General features: G+C 42.0%; 1 protein-coding gene across 1 annotated transcript in view; it reads right to left on the bottom strand.

Moving 5' to 3' along the window:
• Positions 1–21,957, bottom strand: part of PAPLN (papilin, proteoglycan like sulfated glycoprotein) — a gene marked incomplete at its 5' end in the record, with an annotated part of 38,332 nt that extends 16,375 nt beyond the window's left edge. The window contains 12 exons of the mRNA XM_084287460.1: positions 1,266–1,473; positions 3,432–3,497; positions 4,217–4,343; positions 5,448–5,571; positions 6,171–6,343; positions 7,013–7,093; positions 7,909–8,032; positions 8,381–8,511; positions 9,376–9,478; positions 9,770–9,830; positions 11,196–11,311; positions 21,901–21,957. Coding sequence (XP_084143586.1) covers positions 1,266–1,473; positions 3,432–3,497; positions 4,217–4,343; positions 5,448–5,571; positions 6,171–6,343; positions 7,013–7,093; positions 7,909–8,032; positions 8,381–8,511; positions 9,376–9,478; positions 9,770–9,830; positions 11,196–11,311; positions 21,901–21,957 — 1,371 coding nt within the window. The remainder of the gene's footprint in view (positions 1–1,265; positions 1,474–3,431; positions 3,498–4,216; positions 4,344–5,447; positions 5,572–6,170; positions 6,344–7,012; positions 7,094–7,908; positions 8,033–8,380; positions 8,512–9,375; positions 9,479–9,769; positions 9,831–11,195; positions 11,312–21,900) is intronic.
• Between the last annotated feature and the right edge of the window lie 1,372 nt (positions 21,958–23,329).

The raw sequence follows: 23,329 nt of genomic DNA, 5'->3' as shown, positions 1-23,329 counted from the left end.
TGATATTTTCAATGCCCTGTTAAATTTACAGTGGTTTTGGCTGGAATCCAGCCTGTCTCTCCATGAATTACTAAGATCTCCTACAGAGAAGACTTGGGAGCGATCTGAATTGCTTTATATGAGCTCCTCAGCTGAATTTCCACCAGTCATTTACTAGAGTGACCTTGTATCTCCAAGGGTACATGAAACTCGATTGCTTTTGGGAACCCCAGAATGAATCACTTAGGAATTACTTCGTAAGAGCATGTCACTCTGTGCCTTCCTCAAACAGTGCTCTCATTCTACAACCCTGAATCCATCTCAGTATTCACATCTCACATCTGATGAGAGGGGAAGAAAAAAAAAAGATTTTGCAGTCTAGGTTATAATGCCTCAGAGTTGCATTTTATGTTCTGCACTACTCAGACATAGAAGTACCAAAAGATTGTAAATCAAATGTTGCAAGCATGCATGTACTTCTTCAAAAGACAAAAATTCTCTTGTGCCTTAGGGACTGAGTAGATGCACTTCAATCATACACACTATCTTTACTTTCTAAGATTTTTGAATGCAAGATGTCTTCTATGTGCATGGCTGGCAGCACTGAGCACATCCAGCATGAAGGGTTTCCTCTCCTGTAGATTCAGATTCACACAGGCATCAAAAACACACGCTGCAGCTGTGTCCAGAGATGCCCCGGACTGATGCAGAGCCTACAGCAAACAGCAGGTCACCGGCAGTTCAGGAGCATCTTGCTTACTGACTGTTGTGATTTAGCACTGCTGTCCAGAGGCTAGTAATGCTGAGGCAGCAATATGCATGGAAAGAAACAGCCCAAGTGAGAGCCGTGAGCTCCTGTTTTACAGAGGAGAGAGTTACTGCACATCATCAGCTGAGGGAGAGCAGCTCTTACGCCTGCCCTCCACCTTCACCAGGCCTGGCTCAGAAACTCAGCAAGGTCTGGTGGATCTGATAAAATTACAGAAGTGGGGAAAGGACTGGGAGACTGGAGGAGAGAGAGATCATGTGATGAGAGGGACAAGGGTGCAGGGTCATGAACAGCTTTGAGGAACATGAACGAATTTATAGGAAGGCAGAGCTTCTAGCAACCTGGAGAACTTGTTTTGAGGATAGCAGGGACAAGTCTTGTACCTCTGCCCGTTACCTATCCAGGGGCACATACCTTTTACAGTCCCAGCAAAGATGCCTGCCTCTTTACCCCACGCTTTGGCAGATCCTCCTCCAACAGATGCCAAATGGCAGTCGCCTCCCCCACACAAACTCACCTCTGACCAGGGACCTGTGCTCCAGGTTGCACACTGCCTCATGTTGCAGGGCTGACTGCTGCGAGGCTGCTGTGCAAAGGCCATGCACTCAGCATTGTCCACAACCCCTTGGGAGCTCTGCCCATCAAACGCCACGCAGTAAACGGAGCGAGTCTGGGTGCCTCCACCACAGGTAGCTGAGCAGGGTCCCCACTCCCCCGTTGTCCACCTGCAGGTCACAGAATGGAGCAAACAAATAACGGCCCAGCCAAACTGCCCAGAGGCACAAAGGAAGTCAGCGTCATGTCTCTGTTGCAGTCAGACAAGGAAAACATCTCTTTGCAAAAGAGAATCAGAGGCAAGCTCCCATTTCACCAAGCGCTGCCCAGCTTAATTGGCAATGCAGAGTAGTCTCACCCCAGAGACAAATCCCCAACTACTAAGCACTTGTTACTTTGGAATTGCAGAGCTCTCCATGAGGGGAAAGATTTCTCTCCATGGCTTTTGGTCTCCTGACATTTGCAAAAATATTAGGTCTGGAATGGAACACCAAAGGGAAAGAAAACAACAAAAACAAACAAACAAAAGGAAAACAATCCAGATCAGCTAAAAGAAAAGCAGTCCACAGCAGTGTAACTACCCCATTATACTCCAGCCACTAACAGAAACAGAAAACATCACCAAACTGACTGACCAATAGAAAGCTGGTCTATTCCACCCATTGGCTAAATTATCTAATGGAAGCACACCAAAAAAAAAAAAAAAAAAGGAAAAAAAAATCCTTTAAATAGATTTTATTCTGTGTTTGGTCACTGAAGCTGTTATGGAAATGTTACATCCTTGCTAACAGAAGGTGAAATATCCACAAAACGATCATGCTGGATGCTAAAATACCTGCCCTTGTCTGTTCCTGTGTCTTGGTGCTGCCCAGGTGGCTGGGAGCACAGCTCGTGTGGCCTGGCTTCAGGGACAGCACAATGTTTCATTCCAGACTCCAGTGTGGGGTGCAGTCAAAAGGCACTGGAGATGCAAAGGAGACACCATAGTGGTCTGCTATCCTCCCTTTCCATCACATAAGCCCTAGCCAGAGAGTGAAGGCAGTTCATGTTTTCTACCTCTCAAGTTCCTGCCCTGGTCTGCTCTCATCACTCCTGGACTGAGTTTCAGGCAGCCAATTCATATTCTCACCCTACCAGAAACTCCACAGCAGATGTTCGTCTCCTGAAGATACTCCTCTACTGCTAAAGATGCACATACCATACCAGAACTGAATACCATTTAACATAAAATAAGATATTCCCTTTGGAAAGGGAACTACTACTTCAAGTACAAACCACTTAGATTGGTATGGTTATTGGGCTCAAAACAAATTCATCAATTAAGATTTTTCAGAGGTGCCCAAGGGGCTAAAAAAGTCCACAAATCTCTATTCTGCCTCCTGTAAAGCAAGCATACAGCATTAGAAAGGCTGCATCAACTGGATGGACTCACCTACAGCTTGCTTCAATTGCCAGCCAAGACATCTTCTCCGACACGTGTTTCAAGTCCTTTGTAAGACAAGGTCAACCATAAGGATAGGGCCATCATCAGAGGCAAGTCATAAGCTAGTAGCAGTTTGCTAGGGAGCACTTGTTTTGCCTTTTATCTTTTTTACTTCTAATACCTCGCTGTATATTGTAAATATTGTGTCTGTCACATCCTTGCACTCAACACAGTATAGAGGAAATTTTCTGCGTGATATGGGGCCTATGCCAAAAAGAGAAGAGCTTTTAAAGAACTCTGAGGCTTTTCCATGGCACACTGGAATTTTGGCCAATGTTTCAATGGCCCTAATCCATCATGCTCTTTTTCCTTTGTTATTTATCTTGATTAACCAAACAAAAATTTCCAGAACATTTCTTTACCTCTCTAAACTAATTCCAGAGAAAATGCAATAATTGTCTAGCCAAAAGCTATGAAGAAACTGTCCCCTAAAAGTTAGGTTACCAGGACCACTCACAACCACCTAAGCAAAGCTTAGCCAGCCAGCACCCTCCACCATCATTTGCATTGGCAAGAATCAAAAGCAAAGCAACCATCTGCTAGCACCAGTGCCAGAGGAAAGCCCCCACATCCTCCAGTAGGAAACTAGGTGGAGAGCAGAAGAGAGCAGCTGCCTTCCTGTGCTTTCTAAAGTCTCCTCGTTACCTCTTCATCTGAGAGCTCCGTGCTCCACTGTGGCTCCAGGCTTGTGGTGCATAGATGTAAGAAGTCCTTTATACAGAACAAAGGATTTAAAGCACTTAAAGAAAGTAGCTATGGGCTATCATGTATTCAGAAATGCTCCCAGTTTTTCAGGTGCCCTCTGGCACACAACAGAACACTCACAGGCCTCCACAATACACACCAGGTACACAGTGAGATATGCAGTTGAAGCTCTGGTTACTTGTCTGGATGCCCATAAGAGCCAAGTAAAGCCAACTGCAAAGCTATGTAAGCAAGGGACAAAGGTGAAATGGTTCAGTAAAGGGATTTGAAAATACTAGAGAAGGAATAGATTCCAGGATTCATCCCTTTTGAAGAGCAAGGACACTCAAAATGCAGAAATGACATGAAATTATACTGGCTCAAACCTACTCCTCTTTTTTTTGTAAGCTCCAGTTGAAGAGAACAAAAACCGTAGAATCTGTTTCCTACATCCTATATGGGCTAGCACACTAACTCTAGCAGACTATCTTCCACAATCAGATGCTAGAAAGAAAATGTAATTGATCTGTGAAATGAACATAAGACATACCAAGCCCTTTTGCACATAAAAACACTTGTTATAGTGTTAACATCACTATCCTTTGTCTTGGGCTTTCTCTAAGAAGTGAAACATTTCCTTGGAGAGCACCATGCTGGAGGGTGGTAGTGGGAGGGTCATTCTTTTTGCTGGCTCCAAAAGCACCTCAGGAAGAAGTTAGAGCCCACAAATGGAAAGGAAATCTTACCGTTTTGTCTGGGGACAAGTCTGACGGCCACATGTCCGGTTATTGTCTGGTTGTGGTTTATTCCTGCACATATAGTCTGGATAAATTTCGTTGTCAATGGTACAAAACACCAAACGGGACTGGAATCCTAAAGGAGAAACAAGAGAGTATCCTGACCTATGTTTGAAATGCAGTGGTGTTGCCAAGACAAGATCCTAAAGTAGTACAGAATTCACACCTGCACCCATCAACTGTAAAAAAATCAGGTGCAGCTCTTGGCCTGTCACTATATGTATGAATGATGCCTACCCACAATATCTCAGTCCACAGGAAATGCAGAAGAGACAGAATAGTTCTGTGCAGCTTAGGGGCCTTTCCCTGTTATTTGAGTGGATTGTGACTCACAAGAGAAGTGCCACATCCATACATTGCTTATCAAGGAATGCTGCTTGGTGTGTGCAGCATGCAGCGACAGATCTGTGGACCTCCTGTTAGACCCAGAAGATCAATCTTGTAAAGAGTAGACACCGGAGAAAAACTTGGAACTCTTCACGCTTTCTACAGGATGAGAGCACCCAGCAAAGACAACATCAACTCCTACAACCACAGCATGGCAAAAGTTATTGAAATGACCATCAGCACAGAAGACCAGAAGAAACAGAGAGCAGCTCTACAGTCTAGTTAGCTGGAGATTTTGGCTTGATTGTTGTTTTTGTTTGTTGATTTTTTTTTTTTTAGCTTAAAATCCATAGCTTGGCTTACAGAAGAAGCTGCAAACTGAACATGCTGTGACACCCCAGGAGATCCAACAGTCTATCCCCTCAGAGAGAGGGAATCTTTCAGGCTATGACAGAGGTATAGAGGTATGATGAAACTCGGTTTTGTAGGCCAGGTCATTTTGGAGAGGACTTCTCAAGTGGTTGAAAAGGCCTGAAAAGGACATGGAGAAGTGAAGCTGAACAAAACAAAACAAAGGTAACTCATGAAGAGTCTTAACAGATCCTAGTAACCAGCCTGAGGACTAAGATGTGAGATAAGACAGGACAATGCAAGGGGCACAGTCCTCCTGTGATTCCACATGCAACTCTCCCTTGACAAAACCTTAATGGCACCCTGTAGAGATCTGTGCTGTCTTCCAGCAGGAAACCGCTGAGAAGCAGCTGCAGAGGGCAGCACACAGTCACACAGTGTCTTCAGGGTGTGGATATAAACCCCGAACCAAGCTGCCAGAGACCAGGTGCTGTCCCCTTACCTCCTCCACACTCAGAGCTGCACTCACTCCATGAACTGTAACTCCAGCTGTAACCCGAGGTCTGTCCTTGCACGGGCAGGTAGTATTCATACTGCACCCCTGGGTTTGGCTCCTGACTGATGAGCTATGAAAGCATGGGATAAAGTCAAAGAAATAGCAGCAGCACTTTTGCCCTTCACAGCATTTCCCCATCGTTCCTGAGGGCTCAAGCTGACTTGCTTCCCTCCAGTACAGGGAGTACTTATTCTCTAGACTGTATTTTCTCCTTGCCTTCTGTGATGCTCTAGGGAGCATCATGTTTCAGAGAGGAGTGCATTTATTTCTCTCATAGGCAGAAGATCTACATGCTCTGTAACAGTAATACCCTGACCCAGCCTACAGCACACCGTACTATGCAGTGCCCTAAAGCCTATCCCTCCCCCAACCCCATTCTGTGCTGACTCTCCTCTTAAAGTCAGAACCCAAGGGAACAGGCAAGAGGCCAACACCAAGCCTTGCACGTCTCCTTACTGGGCAACAGAACCAGAGCAGAACACCGTGTGATTTCTACAAGAAAAACACCTAGCTTAAGGGTCCACAGCTCTGCAAGACTCCTGGGGGCCCAGTTACTCTTCTGTAGTCTTTCCCATGTAGTCCCCACCAATGCACTCCCAGGGCACAATGCAAGGGCTGCTACGCAAAGCAAGAGAGCAAGTACCGGTGGGGACAGGCACAGCCGCTTACCTCAATGATTAAGGGTTCTGTGGTAGGGCCCCTGGCATGGAGGAGCTCTGGGGCCAGATCACCTTCTGAGCCACGGTCGTAGTGCATAACTGTGCTGGCTATGTGCAGAGCTCGGCTGAAGTCAATTGTCCAATGCCCATTCAGATAATATTCCCCTCTCACGTTCTTGACAGCTGGACAAACCCACATACCAGAGAAGAAAAGGAAGTAAATTAACACACCTATAACATGAATCCTGGTTCTAGATTCTGCAAGACAGTGCCTGCTTTAGACTTTCAGGGTACTGGCAACCCACAGAGCTCTCAGCTCCACCATTTGAGCCCCAGCTCCTTTGCATCAGTATTGCAATCCTCTAAAGTGTGGTGACAGACTAATATGTCAGCATCTACCAACACAGCAAAAATTCATATATCAAGAGGACCATAAGAATTCAACAAGGGTGCTTCTGTTTTTACTTAATATTGAATCACACATGCAGCAAATAAAGGTGAACATCAAGCCCTCTAGTGCTTTCTTGCCAGAAGCAGCTCCGTGTTCAGACAATTCTTGCCAGCTCTGCTGCAGAGAAAGCAGTTTCTTGCTGCACAGCCAAATCCCTTCAGCATATTCCTGTCCTGTCTCTACCTTTACCATTTAGTCACTGAAAATGAGGTAAACCTGAATCTCAGAGTTGAGCATCACTGTAACAAAGATACTCAATATTCAGATCATGATTTTCAAAGTATTTTTTCCTCTGCCATATCAAGCTCTCAAGGCCCAAAGCCCATTGTACCCGAAAACCAAATTTTAATGCAGTCTGAAGTCCAAACAGACTGAAACACAGGTTCTGATATCAGACTTACCCAAAAAGTTCCTGCTGGGCATAACCTCCTTAATTTGGATGCTGGTGGCTCCCACAGGAATGATAAAGATTTGATTGTACCCTGAAGAAAAATGAAAGGGATTATTCAATATCTATCTGCGGATATCAAAAAGTTATACTTCTGTGCCAATAATTCTCCCAGTTTCATTAGTGCCTGAACAACTGGATGAGCTTTATGGTGGTGGCTTGAAGCATTTCAGCTGCCATTTTGTCTGCATTCTGAACAGTTTCACCAAAAACTCTCAAGAGGCCAGTTTATGTGCATAAAGTTGCAACTTCACGTCAGAAAAGTAAACACATGGGTCAGTGCAAAGCCTGTTTTTTTTTGTTTGTTTGTTTGTTTTTTGTTTGTTTGTTTTTTTAATATATTAAATCCTTTACATTTCAGCAAGTTCTATATTGGAGCTCATCCCAGAGAGATTTGATCACAGTGCAGTTGTTGTCCTGAAATGACTCAAAATTGGCCAAATGCAGAAGATGCAGTTCCATTTCTAGCCTTGCAGAAATTCCAGTGGGACTGTCAAGGCACTGGGTAGGGGGGTAGTCTTATGAAGGAGATATATAGATATAGATATGTACATAGATATTCATATGTACATTTATAGCACCTGCTGGAACAGGGAAAGACACCGGCAGCATGGCAAGTACATTAGACTGTACTGAGACTAAGGAAGTGATTCCCAGGGTGAGGCAATCAATACACTCTCCGATGGTAGAGCAGCTGAAGAGCCACGTGCCATACTAACATTTCAAGTGAACACTCAAGCTTGCCGACATCAACCTGTGAGCAGGTGTTCCCACCAGCCCTTGCAGCAGCTTCGGTTTAGGTTTAACTCTTCCCTTCTCACCTGCCCGAACTACCCAGATCATTTGTACCTTTGGGAAGGTTGGGCACATCAAAAGTGCCCTTCACACCATAGCAGGTGCTGCCATCTCCTCCACACTGCAGGCACTTGTCCTCCTTCTTGGCAGATTCCAGTACGTTATCGCAGCCAACGGCCTGTCAGAGCACAGGGGCATCAATATGAATAAACCATAACGATGAGGGAAAGAAAGAAAAAATGGCCAAATGACCATTTTGGCCAAATGACTGATTTTGTGAGAAAACATGAGTCTAGGGAGTCTGGGAAGTCAGGGAAGGAGTTGTCAGTGGAAGGACAGAGTTGGCATCTTCTCTTTCACTTCCAGAGACAGAGAGATAAGAGCTGTTAACATGTCCCTCAGCACCTCAGAAACTGAATGAATGAACTTTCCAGGTATTATTATGAAGGGCCAAGAAGAACAAAGGAAAGCAACTAAAAGACTGACAGAAGCAATGGTAAAGGAAGGAAACAACAGGATGACTCACCTGACAAACTCCCTCTACACAGATATCCCGCTTGCCAGGTTCACAGGTAGTCCCATCTACCACAGCTTCCTTGTGCCTGTAGTAGAAGTTTTCTCCCTTGGGAATACAGTTTAACTCACATTTATTGGGTGCTGGCAGGAGAGAAAAAACAAACATTACATACCACAGCTTGCTAATGCATCAGGAGCCTGGTATTATATCACAAGAGCAGAAACAGAGGGGTGGACTAATATTAAGTGACAGATATTGAGCGAATTTCTGGGTCACAAACTGCTAGGTTATAGAAAAGTACCCTGAAAAAGCCTCAGGACATTCATCCTTTTCCTTGGGCACCCTGCTTGGCTAGTGGTGGAGAGGGGATGTTGGGCCTGGTGGATATTTGGTTGTTCCTTAGTTCTGTGTACAAAGCTTTCTAGGATGAGAACAAGTGCTGGTACAGAACACAAGAGAGCTGTTACTTTAACAGCCAACAAGCAAAACTTTAAATCCATCTTGAAATCCCTCATAAGCCACCGTTAATTATGTCAAAGCTCAGATCAAGGACCTCTGGGTTCCTATACCTGCCTTCTGAATTGGTTCATCATAAAGTGTGGGCCAATTACAAGATACGTCATGTCTTCTGAAGGACTTACTAATCATATGCATTTGTTTCTCATTTGTCATGCTGGTATTTCCACCAATATTGAAAAATACAGCAGAGCTGCTGCTTCTTTATTACTTTAGGATCTAGCTGCAGGCAGTTCCAGCTTTCTTGAGCAATGTTTCTGAAAGAATGACTGTTACAATAGACAACTATATACTGCTGCAGTGGTTTGTGTCTCTTGGCCCATTGTGTCTTTGTGAGAGCAAAAGGATTTTTCCATGCCTCAAACCCTCCTGCTACTCCAGCTAAGGAAGTACCTACTACAAAAGTATAGTCAAATACATTACAGTCACTTCAAAACAAACTTGATAGTCAGGGATGAAGAATAACTCTACTTTGTAAGACTTATTACCTCCGTAATACGGAAGCCACGTGTATTTCTTTCCTTGGAATTCTGTCCCATCAAACTCTGCACATTGCTCTGCCCGGAAATCCCTGGAGCCTTCTGGGCAGCTCTGTTTGGAGGAGAAAACACTTGCTCAGGGCCATCATGAAAAGGAGGACAACTAAGTGTACAATTAAAACCTGTCCCTCCTGGCTCCCATATAAAATCAGCAGCATAAATTCTTGTCTGGGACCAATATGCTTTTGATGAGGTACTGCTGATGAACATCATTCCTGTGATGCCAGAGAGACAGAATCTAACAATTACTTCTGAACATGAATGATTTGTTTGGGGAAAAGGAACAACAGGCAAGCAAAAACAAAACAAACAAAAAAACACAGACTACAAACAAGTATTGTACCTGAATATTGCATGAGCGATAGCTTCGAGTTGGTCCAATGCAACTGGAAGCACCTTCTGTCCTGAAAGACAGAAAAAAAAACATGAAGTTCTCTGAAGAATATACAGGCAAAAAATCATCTCATGGTAGACAATACAAATCACCTTCACATTGAGCATATTGTACTCACACAGTTTCCCGAAGCAGCATAATAATATAACTAAAATGCACTTTTTTTTTTTATTAAAACAAATTTATATCTGCTAGTGGTATTATCTGCTATGGTTTGCATTCTGGCATGAATGAGACACTCACCAAGAACAATTGCAGGATAGTTCTTCAGGGTTATTTTTTCGCTAATTAATAGAAGCAGAGCTTTTTGTCCTTCGTCCACTAGCACAAGCTGATGTGTCCTTACCTGACCCAGACACGTGCTTTGAGCAGGAAAGTAGTAGCCAATTCAGAATAGGTATGCACTTCACTTACCATGCTGTTTATGCACATACTAGACTCATTAGTAGGGAAGAGAAATATGCCCATGAAAAATGTGCAACACCCTGGTTCTGGTCAAATGTTTCCAGCTGACAATTATGGAAAATAACAGCTGTAGAGGAAATTGATCTGAAAAGCCAACAAATGTCTAATATCTCAGCACTTCTAAAATGAAGAGACAGGCCCCATGGGATTCTGGCTTGGCAACAAGACATAGGTGTATCCTATGACAGACAGCCTTTAAAAAAGACCTTTCTTTAAGTTGGATGGGAAGAAGCAGTTCTGGATAACACTGAATTCTTCTGTTAAAAAACAAACAGACAAACAAACCCCCTCTAATTTCTCTAAATATAAAGAGGCTGATGTTTTTTTCAAGGTGTTATTGAGGCTCTGGCTTTTTCTTTTTGCTTTTTTTTTTTTTTTTCCTTGCATTTTGTCCACAACAGGAGCTCTCACATCTGCTGTTCCCTACACGTGCACTCCCAGTCATTGTCTTCTCTACATCTAACCCAGCTGCAAATGAGACAGCACTGCATTATCACTGCTTGAGACAACTCCACTAGTCTGTTTCTCCTGGGGCAATTTACCTTCTTGGAAATGGTAAGTCTGAGAAAGCCTTGGCATAGCCACTGGCTCTTGGGAGAGAAACACGATGCTCTGAGCTCTCTCCCCACTCCCCCAGGCTTTCCACACTAGACCTGATTGAACAGCTGCTGCCATACCAATTATACAGCCTCAGATCTCACAGAGAGACCACTGTCTTCTAGCAAAGGAGGCAAAGCAAAGACATATCAAAGAGTGACTTCAAAAGAGCAGTGATGTGACTGAAGTTAAGGATCATGTAAAGTGGACGCAGGTGACTTTTTTCCCCTGGAACCAAACACAAAGTGATTTTGGTTCTGAATGTATGTTGGACCATACATGCAGGAGCTCAGTAAAGGAGGTTATCTTTCACCTTTGGGAATAGCAGCGCCGTTGCCGAAAGCTGACTCCACCACCACAGCTCCGACTGCACTTGCCCCATTCACCCCAGCTTCCCCAGACATCAGTCTGCCGTTTCACCCTGCGGCCCTATAAATAACACAAAACACAGACATATCAAACAGACATGGCAACACAGGAAAACCAGAAACAATGGAAATGAATTAGAGCTCCAATCTGTTCTCTTACAAAAGACACTGTGTTGCTGAGCTCTATTCCTAGGTATGAAAGATGGCAGAGAACAATACATGAGAAAAGCCAAGCCTCTAACAACTAGTAGTATTAGCTTCCTGAAGCCATACAGCACATCCAACTTTATAATTTCCCTTAAACTGTTTGTCTGTTCCTAGAGAGAATCTCAGCACTTTGGAATAGCCATCTGAAAAAGGATAATGTCTCCCTCTTGGCAAGGCAGTAGAAACAAACTTACTTCAGGGACCATGAGCATTGTCACTCCAGACCATATCAGTAGAGCCCCTGAACCTCAAATCCTTGTCTCAAAAAAAAAAAAAATTAAAAAAAAATTGCAAGATGCAATGTTTAGAAAAAGACAGTAAATTCAGGGAACAACATTGCAGGGGATTTGCTGTCGACATGGTTTGCTGTGTAGCTGCACCAGTTAGGGCAATTTATGTATACATTATACAGCTGAGAAGGTAATGCATAACATTTGGGCATTTAGGTATTTGGGTTAATATGGAGCAGAAAGGCAGAGGAAGACACAGAAAGGAGTCAGAAAATATATCTTTACAATCTCCATCTCATTTTAACATCCTGGAAATTCTTTCAGTAACATGTGAGGATCCAGAGTAGATGTTGCTTGTGGTACATTACTCTAGAACTCAGGTCGTGGACAACAAACCACATTTCTGCTCTGGTAGAAGAACTACAAAGACAGGCGCACATCTGGGAATTTAATCAGTTTTCTATCTATACTAACAAGAATCTATCTATTCAAACAAGAATCCATGTGGTTGTCTAGTTGCAGTAGTTATTCATGCATTGAAAGACAGCAAAAGTCTGTTAACTCTGTGCAGTGAGACTTGCATGTGGCCTTGGTAGGTCCAGGTGTCTCTTTTCTTGCACATTAAATATCAGCTTCTGAGAGGTGAGTATCACAAGCAGGCATCACTTCACAACATCATTATCTATTTGCAGAGCGTAAGCTCCTCACTTTTCAAACATATTTTTTACTTCAGTTAACCATAAGACATCTAAGTCTCTGCTAGAAATAGGAACTATCCTAATATATTATCCAATGAATCCAGCAAGATGCACAGGTTAACCCTCCCTTGTCATTCAGACAGTTCTTGTAATTTTCTGCACATGCTCCCTGCCTGACTCCAAGTCCTTGAGTTACAGCCTTGTTTTTAATTTCTCTCACTTTCTTTTCAGGAGTAATTCCCTGCTGCTGGCAGAGCAACACAGTCAGAGATATCATCTTACCATATTTATGCAGTTGCTACCACAATACCCACAGCTATCTAGCTCCAGATCCACCCCCTATTATTTCTGCCTCTGTTACTCTAATATGAAGCACTTTCTTCTTGGCTCATGCTATTTGACTTCCTTTTGTTTTTTGCAAGTTTTGTGCAATTCTTTCTAACCCCCCTGTAGGCAAAATCCTTCAGGACCAGTTTTCTGGTTCAGACTAACTCTGTTTGCCTTCACCCTGCTCACGCAGTGGCACTACCCAGGTTACAGCCACTTCCACATACCTTCTCTCTGCCATGTCAACATCTCCCAGACCCCTTGCCAAACCTTTCTCCCATTCTTTTGTTCCAAATATTCAGCTCAGTGTTAGTCTTCTGCATTTTCATTTGCCTTTCTGGGAGTAATCCCATCAATAGAGTTTTAGCTTTCAGAAAAGCATCTTATTTTCCCAAGTTTTTCTTTCAGGCACCTAATTCTGCCCCCTGTAATCCCTCCTCCCTTACTCCCAGAAGAATGAAACATGCTACCACTCCGTTTCTCTGCAGTCTTACTCCTCTATATCAGCTGACTGATTTAGGAGCAGTATTAGCTCACCCTGGAAACAAGGAACCTTTCAGTCAGCATAAGGGAGAAGAAAACATGCAGATAAAAATCCAGAGGAGGAGCATTTGAAAGTCAGATTACTGGAAGGCAGTTAGGATAGAAAACCCTTCCCTGAACACACACCAAAGTGATAAATATTCCAATATCCCTCCTACAGAAGTAGCATTCTTTATTTTTCTATAGAGAGCAAAATCTGCAGGGACTCTTTGTTGTAAGGCTTATGCATAAGCAGAGTGCAGGAACAATCATTTTCTCAGTATCACTCCATTTATGTACACCCCAAAAGAAGTGTCAGCCAGAAGAAGCCTTCCAAAGCTGTATGGTGTTAGAAACATTTTATAATAGGGACTCAACTCACACATTTAGAAATCTGTGCAGAGTCCTCATTACTTCAGGAACTGCATGCATGTGCGTACAGGCAAATATAAAGCAAAATATTTATAATACATATGAAATCTATTATTATTTAATCTGATAACAAGATGTTTTAAGACGCTATCAGCTAATTTCTGTTTCTGCTCTGTTCAGACTCTGGAATGCTTTTATCCATTGTCAGCCAGTATGACTAAATCCCAGGCCCTGCTGGACCCTGGAACTAAAAGTCTAAAAATGTCATGACTGTTACCAATTCACTTGGCTTCATTCTCCCCTCACTTCAGCTTTGCATGCATACAAGAACGCAGACCATTTATTTATCTGCAGTAAGTGTATACTCTAACGTCTCAGGAAATGCCAGATGAAGTACACAAGCATCTTACTTGACTTCTGAAAATCTCAGAAAGGACAGTCAGTTAACGTCTAGCTCTACTGCCTTTTAAAACAACAGAAATGTCTATCTTCTGGCAACATTGATGAGACACGTGACCCTGGCACCACATGCTCTCAGTGCTCTTTAGTAAACAGGCTGTAGTGGTCCAAAAGTTTAGAAGGTCAATGATTTCATTTTTATGAACAGTGCATTGTTTTCATCAATTCCTTGATAAATGCAATACTGATACAGTTGAAGCATCTGCAGTTATCAGGCCAACTGGATCTGATATAACAAGCAAATAAAAGGGTTGTGCCTCTGAATCACTGGAACCACAGACTTTGCCTTTAAAGAGATTCTCAGCATATAGTACAATATATAGTACTAAACAGTACTAACAGTACTAAATATAGCATTACATAGTAGAATTTATAGGATATATTTTTTATATACGAAACATGCACTAGAAAAGGTGCTATGAATGGGATTTGACTAAAAATGTTGGCAGTATGCAGAAACACTTCAAAGAGGGCCCTTGGAACACTTCTCAGTCAGTTTGATGAGATAGATAAGAAACTGTACACGACAGAGGACTGCACATCCCGGTCATGCATTGCAGGGATGAGATGATCTACGAAGTTTATATACCTGAACATGGACTACCAAGTCAGCATAATTTATAATTTAAAATAATAATTTTATACATCCTTTAAAATAATAACTTTATACAACTCCAATGCTATCACTAAGCTATGAAAACAAACATCAATTTACTGTACAGTCCAAAGTGAGCAATGAAGGTCTGTAGTCACAGGTACAAGCAAACTAAATCTCAGCCAGGTTTTTTCACCCAGTCTTTCCCTGCTCAGTGGGCACCTTTAGTGGCCTAGAGATAGTCAAGCTAAATTATTCTGCGACTCTTTGTGCTGCCTTTCCAAACTGAGAAGCATCAATAAAACATCATGTTATACCATTCCAACGGTCACTGCTAAAAGCACATGATTACTGATATCCATGCTATGCCTGAGAGGTTTTAGATGAAGTTAGTGCCCACTTTTAGCCCAGCAGCTCACATACCTTTATTCCATTGAGCTGCAATTGAAGCATCTCTTTGTATGCTGAAAAGTTGTTATTCTGACTTCTGGAAATGCATCACACAGTTATGAGATTCCATTCAGATACGATAACAAATCTCAGCGCCAACATCAAGACTTGTGGGAAAATATTGACGTTGCAAGTTAACATTTGAAATTCTTTCTATCGGAAGTACAAGGCCCTGTAAAATTGTTACCCACTGAAAATAGATACAGCTGCCTATGATAAGATGAGTAATATGGAATCGATTCCCTAAGTGTCGCTGTCATTTTATGTGGCACTTCTGTAGTTTAAAACTATAGTCAAAATAGAGTACGTCTTTTCAGTCTTTCCCACTGTTTCTCAAATAACACTACACTACTGTTGCTTGATAAACATCAGCTTTCTGGGGTTTATAGTTTCTGAAAGGTTTATGTTTAGTTTAACACACCCTTGAATTGTAGCCCCATTGTTGAAACATCTGTGAAAGAAGGGTGAAAACAAATGCTTTACAAAAGAAAGTTATCACTGCGGTCATTTATTCCATAATGGTTTCATTGCCAAAGCCTTGGCTAATAGGAAGTCTCCAGGGAAAAATGCAGCTTTGCTAAGTTTGAATAATAATTGCTTAGAGAATAGTTAATTGCTAACAGAAAGGTTAATGAGGGAGGCAAAAAAAAAAAAAAACCAAAAACTGTCAAGGTGCCAGGATAGCTGGCTGCTCCCTGTGGGCAGGGGGCCAGCAGTGAGGGCTCCTAGGGGCATCAGGGCAGGGCTGGGCCTGACAGCCGGGCCTGTCCCACCACCCCAAACAGGGAGAAGGGCAGGCCAGGGGAAGCCCAGGCCCAAACATTGGGCCTATCCCTAGGGATAGGACAGTCCAAGGCCAAGATATGGGCCTGGATCTTTGGGCCTGCACCCAGGCAGGGCAGGGCTGTGGGGAGCTGGAGACTGGCCCTGCTGTGGTGTCACTGTGTTAGGGCTGACAACCCTGGGGGCTTACATGGCCTCCCAGGCTATGTGCAGAGTGGAGGGAGGTTGGCCAGGGCCAGTAAAGCCTAGTGGCCCTGAAAGAACAACAGGCCTGGAGCATATGCTTAAGTCAGGATGTGAACAACTTCCTTCTTTTTCTATCCAGAAGACCTGCCCTGTTCTCCTAGGATGACCACCCATAACGTTTCCACGCAGCTAAGCCCTGCGAGATGGGGTATTCAACATTTGTACCTAATTGTCAGGGAGCTGAGAACATTCAGTGTATCTCAGCCATTTGTAATGTAGATGCATGCTACTATTCAATAGAAGTATTTTCAAGATAGATCTATATGTAACCAGCTACGTTATTAGCCTAAAATGCAACAAAAAAATAGGTGAATGAATCAGAACCACATGAACAAAGCATTTTTTATAATTCTCTCTTAACCATTGATCTTGGCTCAGACACAGCAGGCTCGCAAAGAGCTTTGAAGGTGAAGAATGCCAAGTACCATTTTTTATGAATAATGAATAAGCAATCAAAGAACTGCATTTGAACGAACCTAGAAAAACAAGAATGAGAGTGAATAAGATGGTGACAGCAGGAAGCGAACCACAAAATGGTACAGGAGAAGAGAGCTTATTAAGACAAACTGCTTCACAAAGAGGAGAAGAAAAAACAAGGCTTCATTAGTTTTAACGGCTTGCGGTTTACACTCACTGCATTATCTCCTTCCACTCCCCTCTACCATCTTAGCCCTGGCTTGTTAGTATATGCCCTCTAGCAAACTCACTAAAATCCATCAGTTCCCCTACATCTTCAGCTCCCCAAAACACTTCAGGTTCTCCCTATACTACTTAACCCACACCCTCATAGTTCCCAACTCATTCCCACACTTCCTATGTTCACTCCCTACCACTCCTCACTCTTTCTACCTTGTTACGGACTGTCACACAATATAGCTGGCTCCTTCCACATTCCCTGCTTTCCTGTTAGCTGGGAAGGCTGCAGCAACTGCCTCACCTACCACAGAACTGTGAAGGTGCTTCCTCACTGGACTGTGCTCATTTGCTGGCTAGTGGACAGAGCAGGTAATAGTTTTCAGAAACTGAAAGCCTTCTACAGGTCTGGGTGGCTTGGAGCTGACTAGTGTGTAAAAAAAGCAATCTAAAAAGATACAGCCACTGCGGAGAAGTTACATTGAATCTTGGAATCCCTGTGGAAGAAACAGGAGGCATTCAGAAAACTCCACAAAGAAGGGGATTGTGAGAACATTTTATGACCACAGACTTATTTTGGAAAAGTGATCAAAAGAAACAGTACGAAGTCACTAGAAACTGTTTATCCAAAGGACTTAGCAGGAACTCAAGACTGAAATGGATAAACTATTACATACTGGCAGACATCCCCTTCAGCTAAAACTACTTCCATATGTGATTACTGGGAAGCGGAAAGTCTGGCACTAATTTACCAAAGGATCCCAGGGAAATCCAAGGAATTGTATACCCACATATTATAAAACCGACAGCTACTAGATAAATGAATAGAAACTATAACAGAGAACAGAATTAGCAGACACCTGCATAAATACAGTATATTTGGGAAAGAGTCAACCAGGCATTTTTAAAAGCATGTCCTTCTAAAGCTACTACAGTTCTTTGACAGATTAGCAAACGTGAGCAAAGGTAACCTGTCTGATACATTCACATTTCCAAAAAGCTTTCAACAAAATCATTCACCTAAAGCTTTGAAGGAAGCTAAGCAGTCCTTGCATGGATGACAAATAGGTGACCAAAAGATAAAAACAAATGTAGGACAAATCAAATGATGATGTATAAACTAATCACAAGAACAGGATCTTGTTGTCTTTATATGAATGCTGTGCTGTTGGAAGTCTACGTGGTTTCGAGGAGACACAAATTCAGGGAAGTGAAATAGATTCCAGCTCAAAGGGTTCATAATCCACAAGTAACTGGAGACTGGAAGTGCATTAGGGAAAACTGTACATATTTGCCATTCTTCTTACATTTTTTTTTCTAAACATTTGTTTATGATGTAGCTGGAGACAGGATATAGAGCAAAATAAACCTTTGGTCCTACTCAGTACAATTATTTTCTACCTTCACCTCAATGAGAACATTAATAAAATCTCCTTCCCTTTCTCTCTCCTCAGTAATTTTCACTGTTTCTTTATGACCTTAACTTTGAGGTCCTTATATACCTTTCGACCTTTCTGTCAGATCTAGTCAAGGGTTTAGAAGTTTAATCAACAGATTAACAATGGTTAAACAATAACAACCTTCATTGCTTCAGAAGAAATTAAAAACAGTATTTTAACCTAGAAATGCAGACCCACAGAAAGCAATGCTGCCCAGATGGAAGTCATTTGAATATGATTTTCAGCCAAGCTTCAGACCAGCTTTCGCTTTAAGCACACCTGCAGTACAGTCTAGGAACAAATATAAGTGTTGGACACGATCTAACTAACAACTAATACATACAGATAACAAAGCATTAATTTAAACTCTTTCCCTTATAATAATAATAATAAACTTTTCCTTGAAATAGTAACATGATATGTGTGGCTAAGGCATTTCAAATCTGGAAAGAAGAATTCTAGCTGTAAAAATTTGCCAATGTGAAACCACACTTGTAAAAATGAAATTGAGGCAGAGAAATCTGATGAATGTCATGTTTACTAAACAGAAAGCAACCCCAAATTATACAACATACATACACAACCATGCTAAATACATGCACACAACAACAACAACAAAAAAAGTTATTCAAAATAAGTTATTCCCATGGAAAATCTTCAGCATTCATTTTCTCTAAATCAGCAGAGGCACTGTTCCTTCAGCAATAACGCTATCAGGCAGGGCCCAGGCAATTTTACCTTTACATCATTTCGTCCTTCTGCAAAAACACAATAGGAGCCATGAAAAAAACACCAGAACCTGGCATTTTCCATTATTGCCACTGTTCCCAACTTTCTTAGAAGCAATGACAGGATGGCCTGAAATTGCACTAGACTATTCTGTTTTAGCTTTCTGTCTGTAACAGCCACTAACACAACTCCTCCTGGCCATCAAGGTGTAGTTTCCAGGTACTATCACAGCAGAAGCAATAAAGGAGCTACGTTACAGATGACCTCCTTTTCTAGACCCTTTAAAGCCGGGTGTAAAGGGACAGACACCACAGGTGCTGCACAATAATCATAGAATCATCTAGGTTGGAAAAGACCTTTAAGATCACCAAGTCCAACCACCTACCTGAGCTACTGAATTCTATCACTGAACCGTGTCCCCTAATGCCATGTCCACACGTCTCTTAAATACCTCCAAGGATGGAGACTCCAGAACTTCCTTGGGCAGCCTTGTACCACACTCTCCATATTCTACCAGTAAAGAATTGAAGAAGAGCCTGGTGAATCCTACCAAGGATGGAGTACTGGGGTGGAAATTCTCTGCAGCCAGTGGCTTTTACAAACAAGAGTCCCTTTTTTGGCCCTTAATGCTGCCTGCCATGTCTGGCAGAAAAAACAGCCACTCTCAGACTGCAAGCTCACAGCAGATTCAGGCAATGGCCTCAACTGCTCTGATAGTCTTGGCCCTGTCCACATCTCTTCCCTTCTTTCACTTGCTGCTCTCCCTAGCTTAACAATCAACAAAGCAAAAACAAGCAACTCCACTCCAAAAATAGGAAAAGAGATGAAAAACAGCAGGCATCCATCTACACCCTTTAATCACAAGCAGACACGAATCCCTGTAGACTTATCTTCTCCATCCTTGTGTAAACCTGCAGCTCAGACATTTATAGTTGTACTCCCATTATCACTATCAGTCTGTGTGTTTACAAAGTCATGCTTTCCTGGTTCTGGGACAAAAGGTTTCAGTTCTTCCACCACCAAACTCTTTCTGGGGTGTACACTATTCACTCCAAACCTGGAAGTGACCCACATTTCCACCCATGTGCTGCTATACTGGCAGTTCATTTGATATAAAAATTCATCTGTCTCAGCTGCAAGGCTGCTCTGGGTCCAATGTTTAACAGAGTTAAAGTGACAGTGACTTACCTTTTCAAAGAAACGTTCCTATGCATTAAAGGAAGTGCTCCCCCTTCATTGTGGGGAAATGTAACATGCCACCTAATAATCTCATACCTCTGCTTCCAGGAATTATAAAAAGAAGGCACAGAGAAGAGACTTTTTCAATGTTATGTGACATGAATTAAAGTTACTCTTCAATAAGCCTGCCATTGCATGTGAAGCCCTAAAGGAGTACAGAGTGGCGTAGAAACATACGCAATTCTCTAACTTATTTTTCTCCCTTGTAGTATTTCCTGTCTGTTTTCAGTCTCACCCTTTCTTTCTCTTTCTTTCTTCCATCATGTATGTGCAAAATTGTGCTGCTTATAGCAGCAGGGCTACCACTCCTCTCTGCAGCAGTGAAACAGGCATGCAGGCACTGCTTTTCCACAGCTGTCCCACCTGTGGGAGTTCACACAGCCCCACTGTTTGCTTGGTGCATAACCCAATTTAGCACAAACTTGAGTTGTCATCACTACAATTAGTCCTTCCAATTCTCACAAGCTGACCGTTTCTTACTACAGCCCAGCCCAGACACATTAACATCTGGTAAAGAATGGCCCATTCAAAACCTAAACCATTTCTCTCTTCCCTCCCAGAAAAAAATGGAGAATCACCATAGCAGAATGCCTAACTGCTGCTAGAGCATCCTGTCTTTTTATAGCTTGGACAGATGTCAGGGCTGGGACACCATGTCAGGGAAGCTGAAATTAAGTAGCGGCCAAGCAAAATATTTTTCCTTCATTCAGCATGCCTTCAACAGGAGCTACTGGTTGCATGCAGGGGACAGTCTAATGCTACAGAGAAATGTCAGCCTTTGTAGTTACAGGGTGTTTCAGTCATTTCACTTCCATAAAAACACAAGGTTGCAAAGAGATAGGTAAACAGATGAACTGAATATAGTATATTCTGGTTCTTTTAACGTACGGCATCTTCTTCTATCAGATGCGAGATAGCAAGATATTATTTAAGCATATTTCCATCTGTAAATTGCAAAGTCTATGATAGCTAATGAATTCTGCTTTATTTCTGGCCTCTTGTCCTTGATCTTCAAAAGACGGCCTACAAAGCATTTGCAAATGATGAATATGGGAATATAATTTCCTAACTGTACTGGTGAATAAAAGTTGTGGACTTATTAATTTCAGTGACATATTTATAATTCCTCACTACTCCCACTAAACATTTACTCAGGGTGATAATTACCTCTCTTTTTTTCCTCCTTTCTGTTCCTTTACACGTAATGTATCACTTCTTCCTTTGCTAACACTTCCCATCTACTCAGCAGGTCACATTTTATCTCAGACTGTCCAACTCATTAATATAATTGAAGTTAAATTCAGGGAAACTGTTCTCAAACTGCATTTACTTCAGAAAGATCCCACATCTCTCTCAGAAAGGAACAGGAACCCCAGCTCCTAATAGCTATGTTCCTTTTTTGCCTCTATTGAATTGGTTTGATATAAATATTACCTCCCCAATTAAAGCTAAACCATATGACTTTTCTCTTTTGTGTGGTCTTAGTGGTCTAAATCAGTCAAGCAAAGATTTATTCTTCTTATTTCAAGTGATAACTGTAGTTTTGAAGCAGTGATTACTACTTTGCAGATAACAACCCTAGAGACAAATTTTCTCATTTAATTGCCACATTAGACTTTTCATAACATGTACTTTCTACAAAATACTCAAGTTACAGATGTTGACAGTCCTTAGCAAAAATATCTTTAATTTCTTGTAAGTATTCAGAAAAGTTTACTTACTGAAAATGCAGAAGGTGGCATCACTGCTAGCATGAGCAGAAGGAACAAGTTCTTCATCTCTGTCTGTGGGAAGAGAAAAATTACTGATAAGAATTACTTACTTCTTTGCTGCTTGTAGGTTGGAAAGCTAAGACACCATAAAGGAAAAATTGAGGGGGAACTAAAATGAAGGCAAGAGAAGAAAAACGATTTTATCACTACACTCCCTGAATAGATGAAGGCAACTGCAAAGACTGAAATTACCTTGCACAGAAAGCCAGAATGTAATTACTGAGCACAAATATTTCCCTGAACTTTCCTCTGATATTATGAGAACACCATCCCCGGGCACAGTGGAAGATGCATGCTGCTGCTTGTCTGCCCTCCCACCCTTTTACTTATACACATGACAAAACCTTGAAGATTGTAATGACTTCAACCGACCCAAGGTAAGAAATTCCACAGTTAACATTCTGTACCCTATATTCATCCTTCGTGACTTGGTGAAGCGTTGTGCCTTTCTTTGTGTGATTGTGCTTGTTTAAAATCCTACCGTTTGTCCTGGGCAGATACCACTAGATTCAGCCACCGGTAGTTACAGCCCTTCTGCAGAGCTGGAAAGGAGTTTAGGCCACACAAACTGGAAAGGCAGCATACAACAGGATACAACAGTTCCTAAAAACTGGGGCATTATGCTTATTTGGGACCACAGTTCTATACTGGTGCATTGCCTCTTGCTACTTTATCTTTCCTCTTGTGAGTTGCAGCAACTGAACCCACATGAAGCACCATTCACCAAAGTTTATAGCTGTGACAAAAGACGCTTTGGTCACTACAAACTGCCTGTTTCTCATGACCTCATGACCTGTTTACTGAGCCCAGAAGGAAGAGAGAGACTAGATACTCCTAGCATAGTTTTTATCTATTCCAAGTTTCTTTCAAAGTTAGGAAAAGGAAAGAGGGAGAAACTTTCTTTTCACAGTGCATAAAATAAAAGCATCAACAATTAAATGTTTATCTCAATAGTCATTGTAACAACACCCCTATTTAATATTAAAACTTAATATACAGCTCCTTTGGCCTGGCCTATTAAATCCAAATGAACTGAAGAATGTATATCACTGATAACAATCTAATTACTGATACAAAATCATTGTTGTATGAGAATATCAGATCAGAAATAAAAAGTACTTGAAATGAAACACGCTTGATATAGCATTTGGATACTTCAGGTTACCTTATGTCAAGCAACCACTTCCCTCATAGCGCTAGGCCTCACTGAACCCACACAGCTCATTACGGTTCTGTAAGTCCAAATACAACGTATTTTGACATTCCCAGTATCCCGAGTGCTAGGGATGAAAACCTTGTTCTTTAATATTTTTCCTTTTGGATATAAAAACCACTAAGTGCTAAAAACTCAGCTGCACCAAATTCTTTGTGCAACCTA

This window comes from Netta rufina (assembly GCF_964035555.1).
Source record: "Netta rufina genome assembly, chromosome: 5".
In the NCBI taxonomy this organism is placed as follows: Eukaryota; Metazoa; Chordata; class Aves; order Anseriformes; family Anatidae; genus Netta; species Netta rufina.
This window is presented reverse-complemented; position numbering and strand designations above follow the sequence as displayed.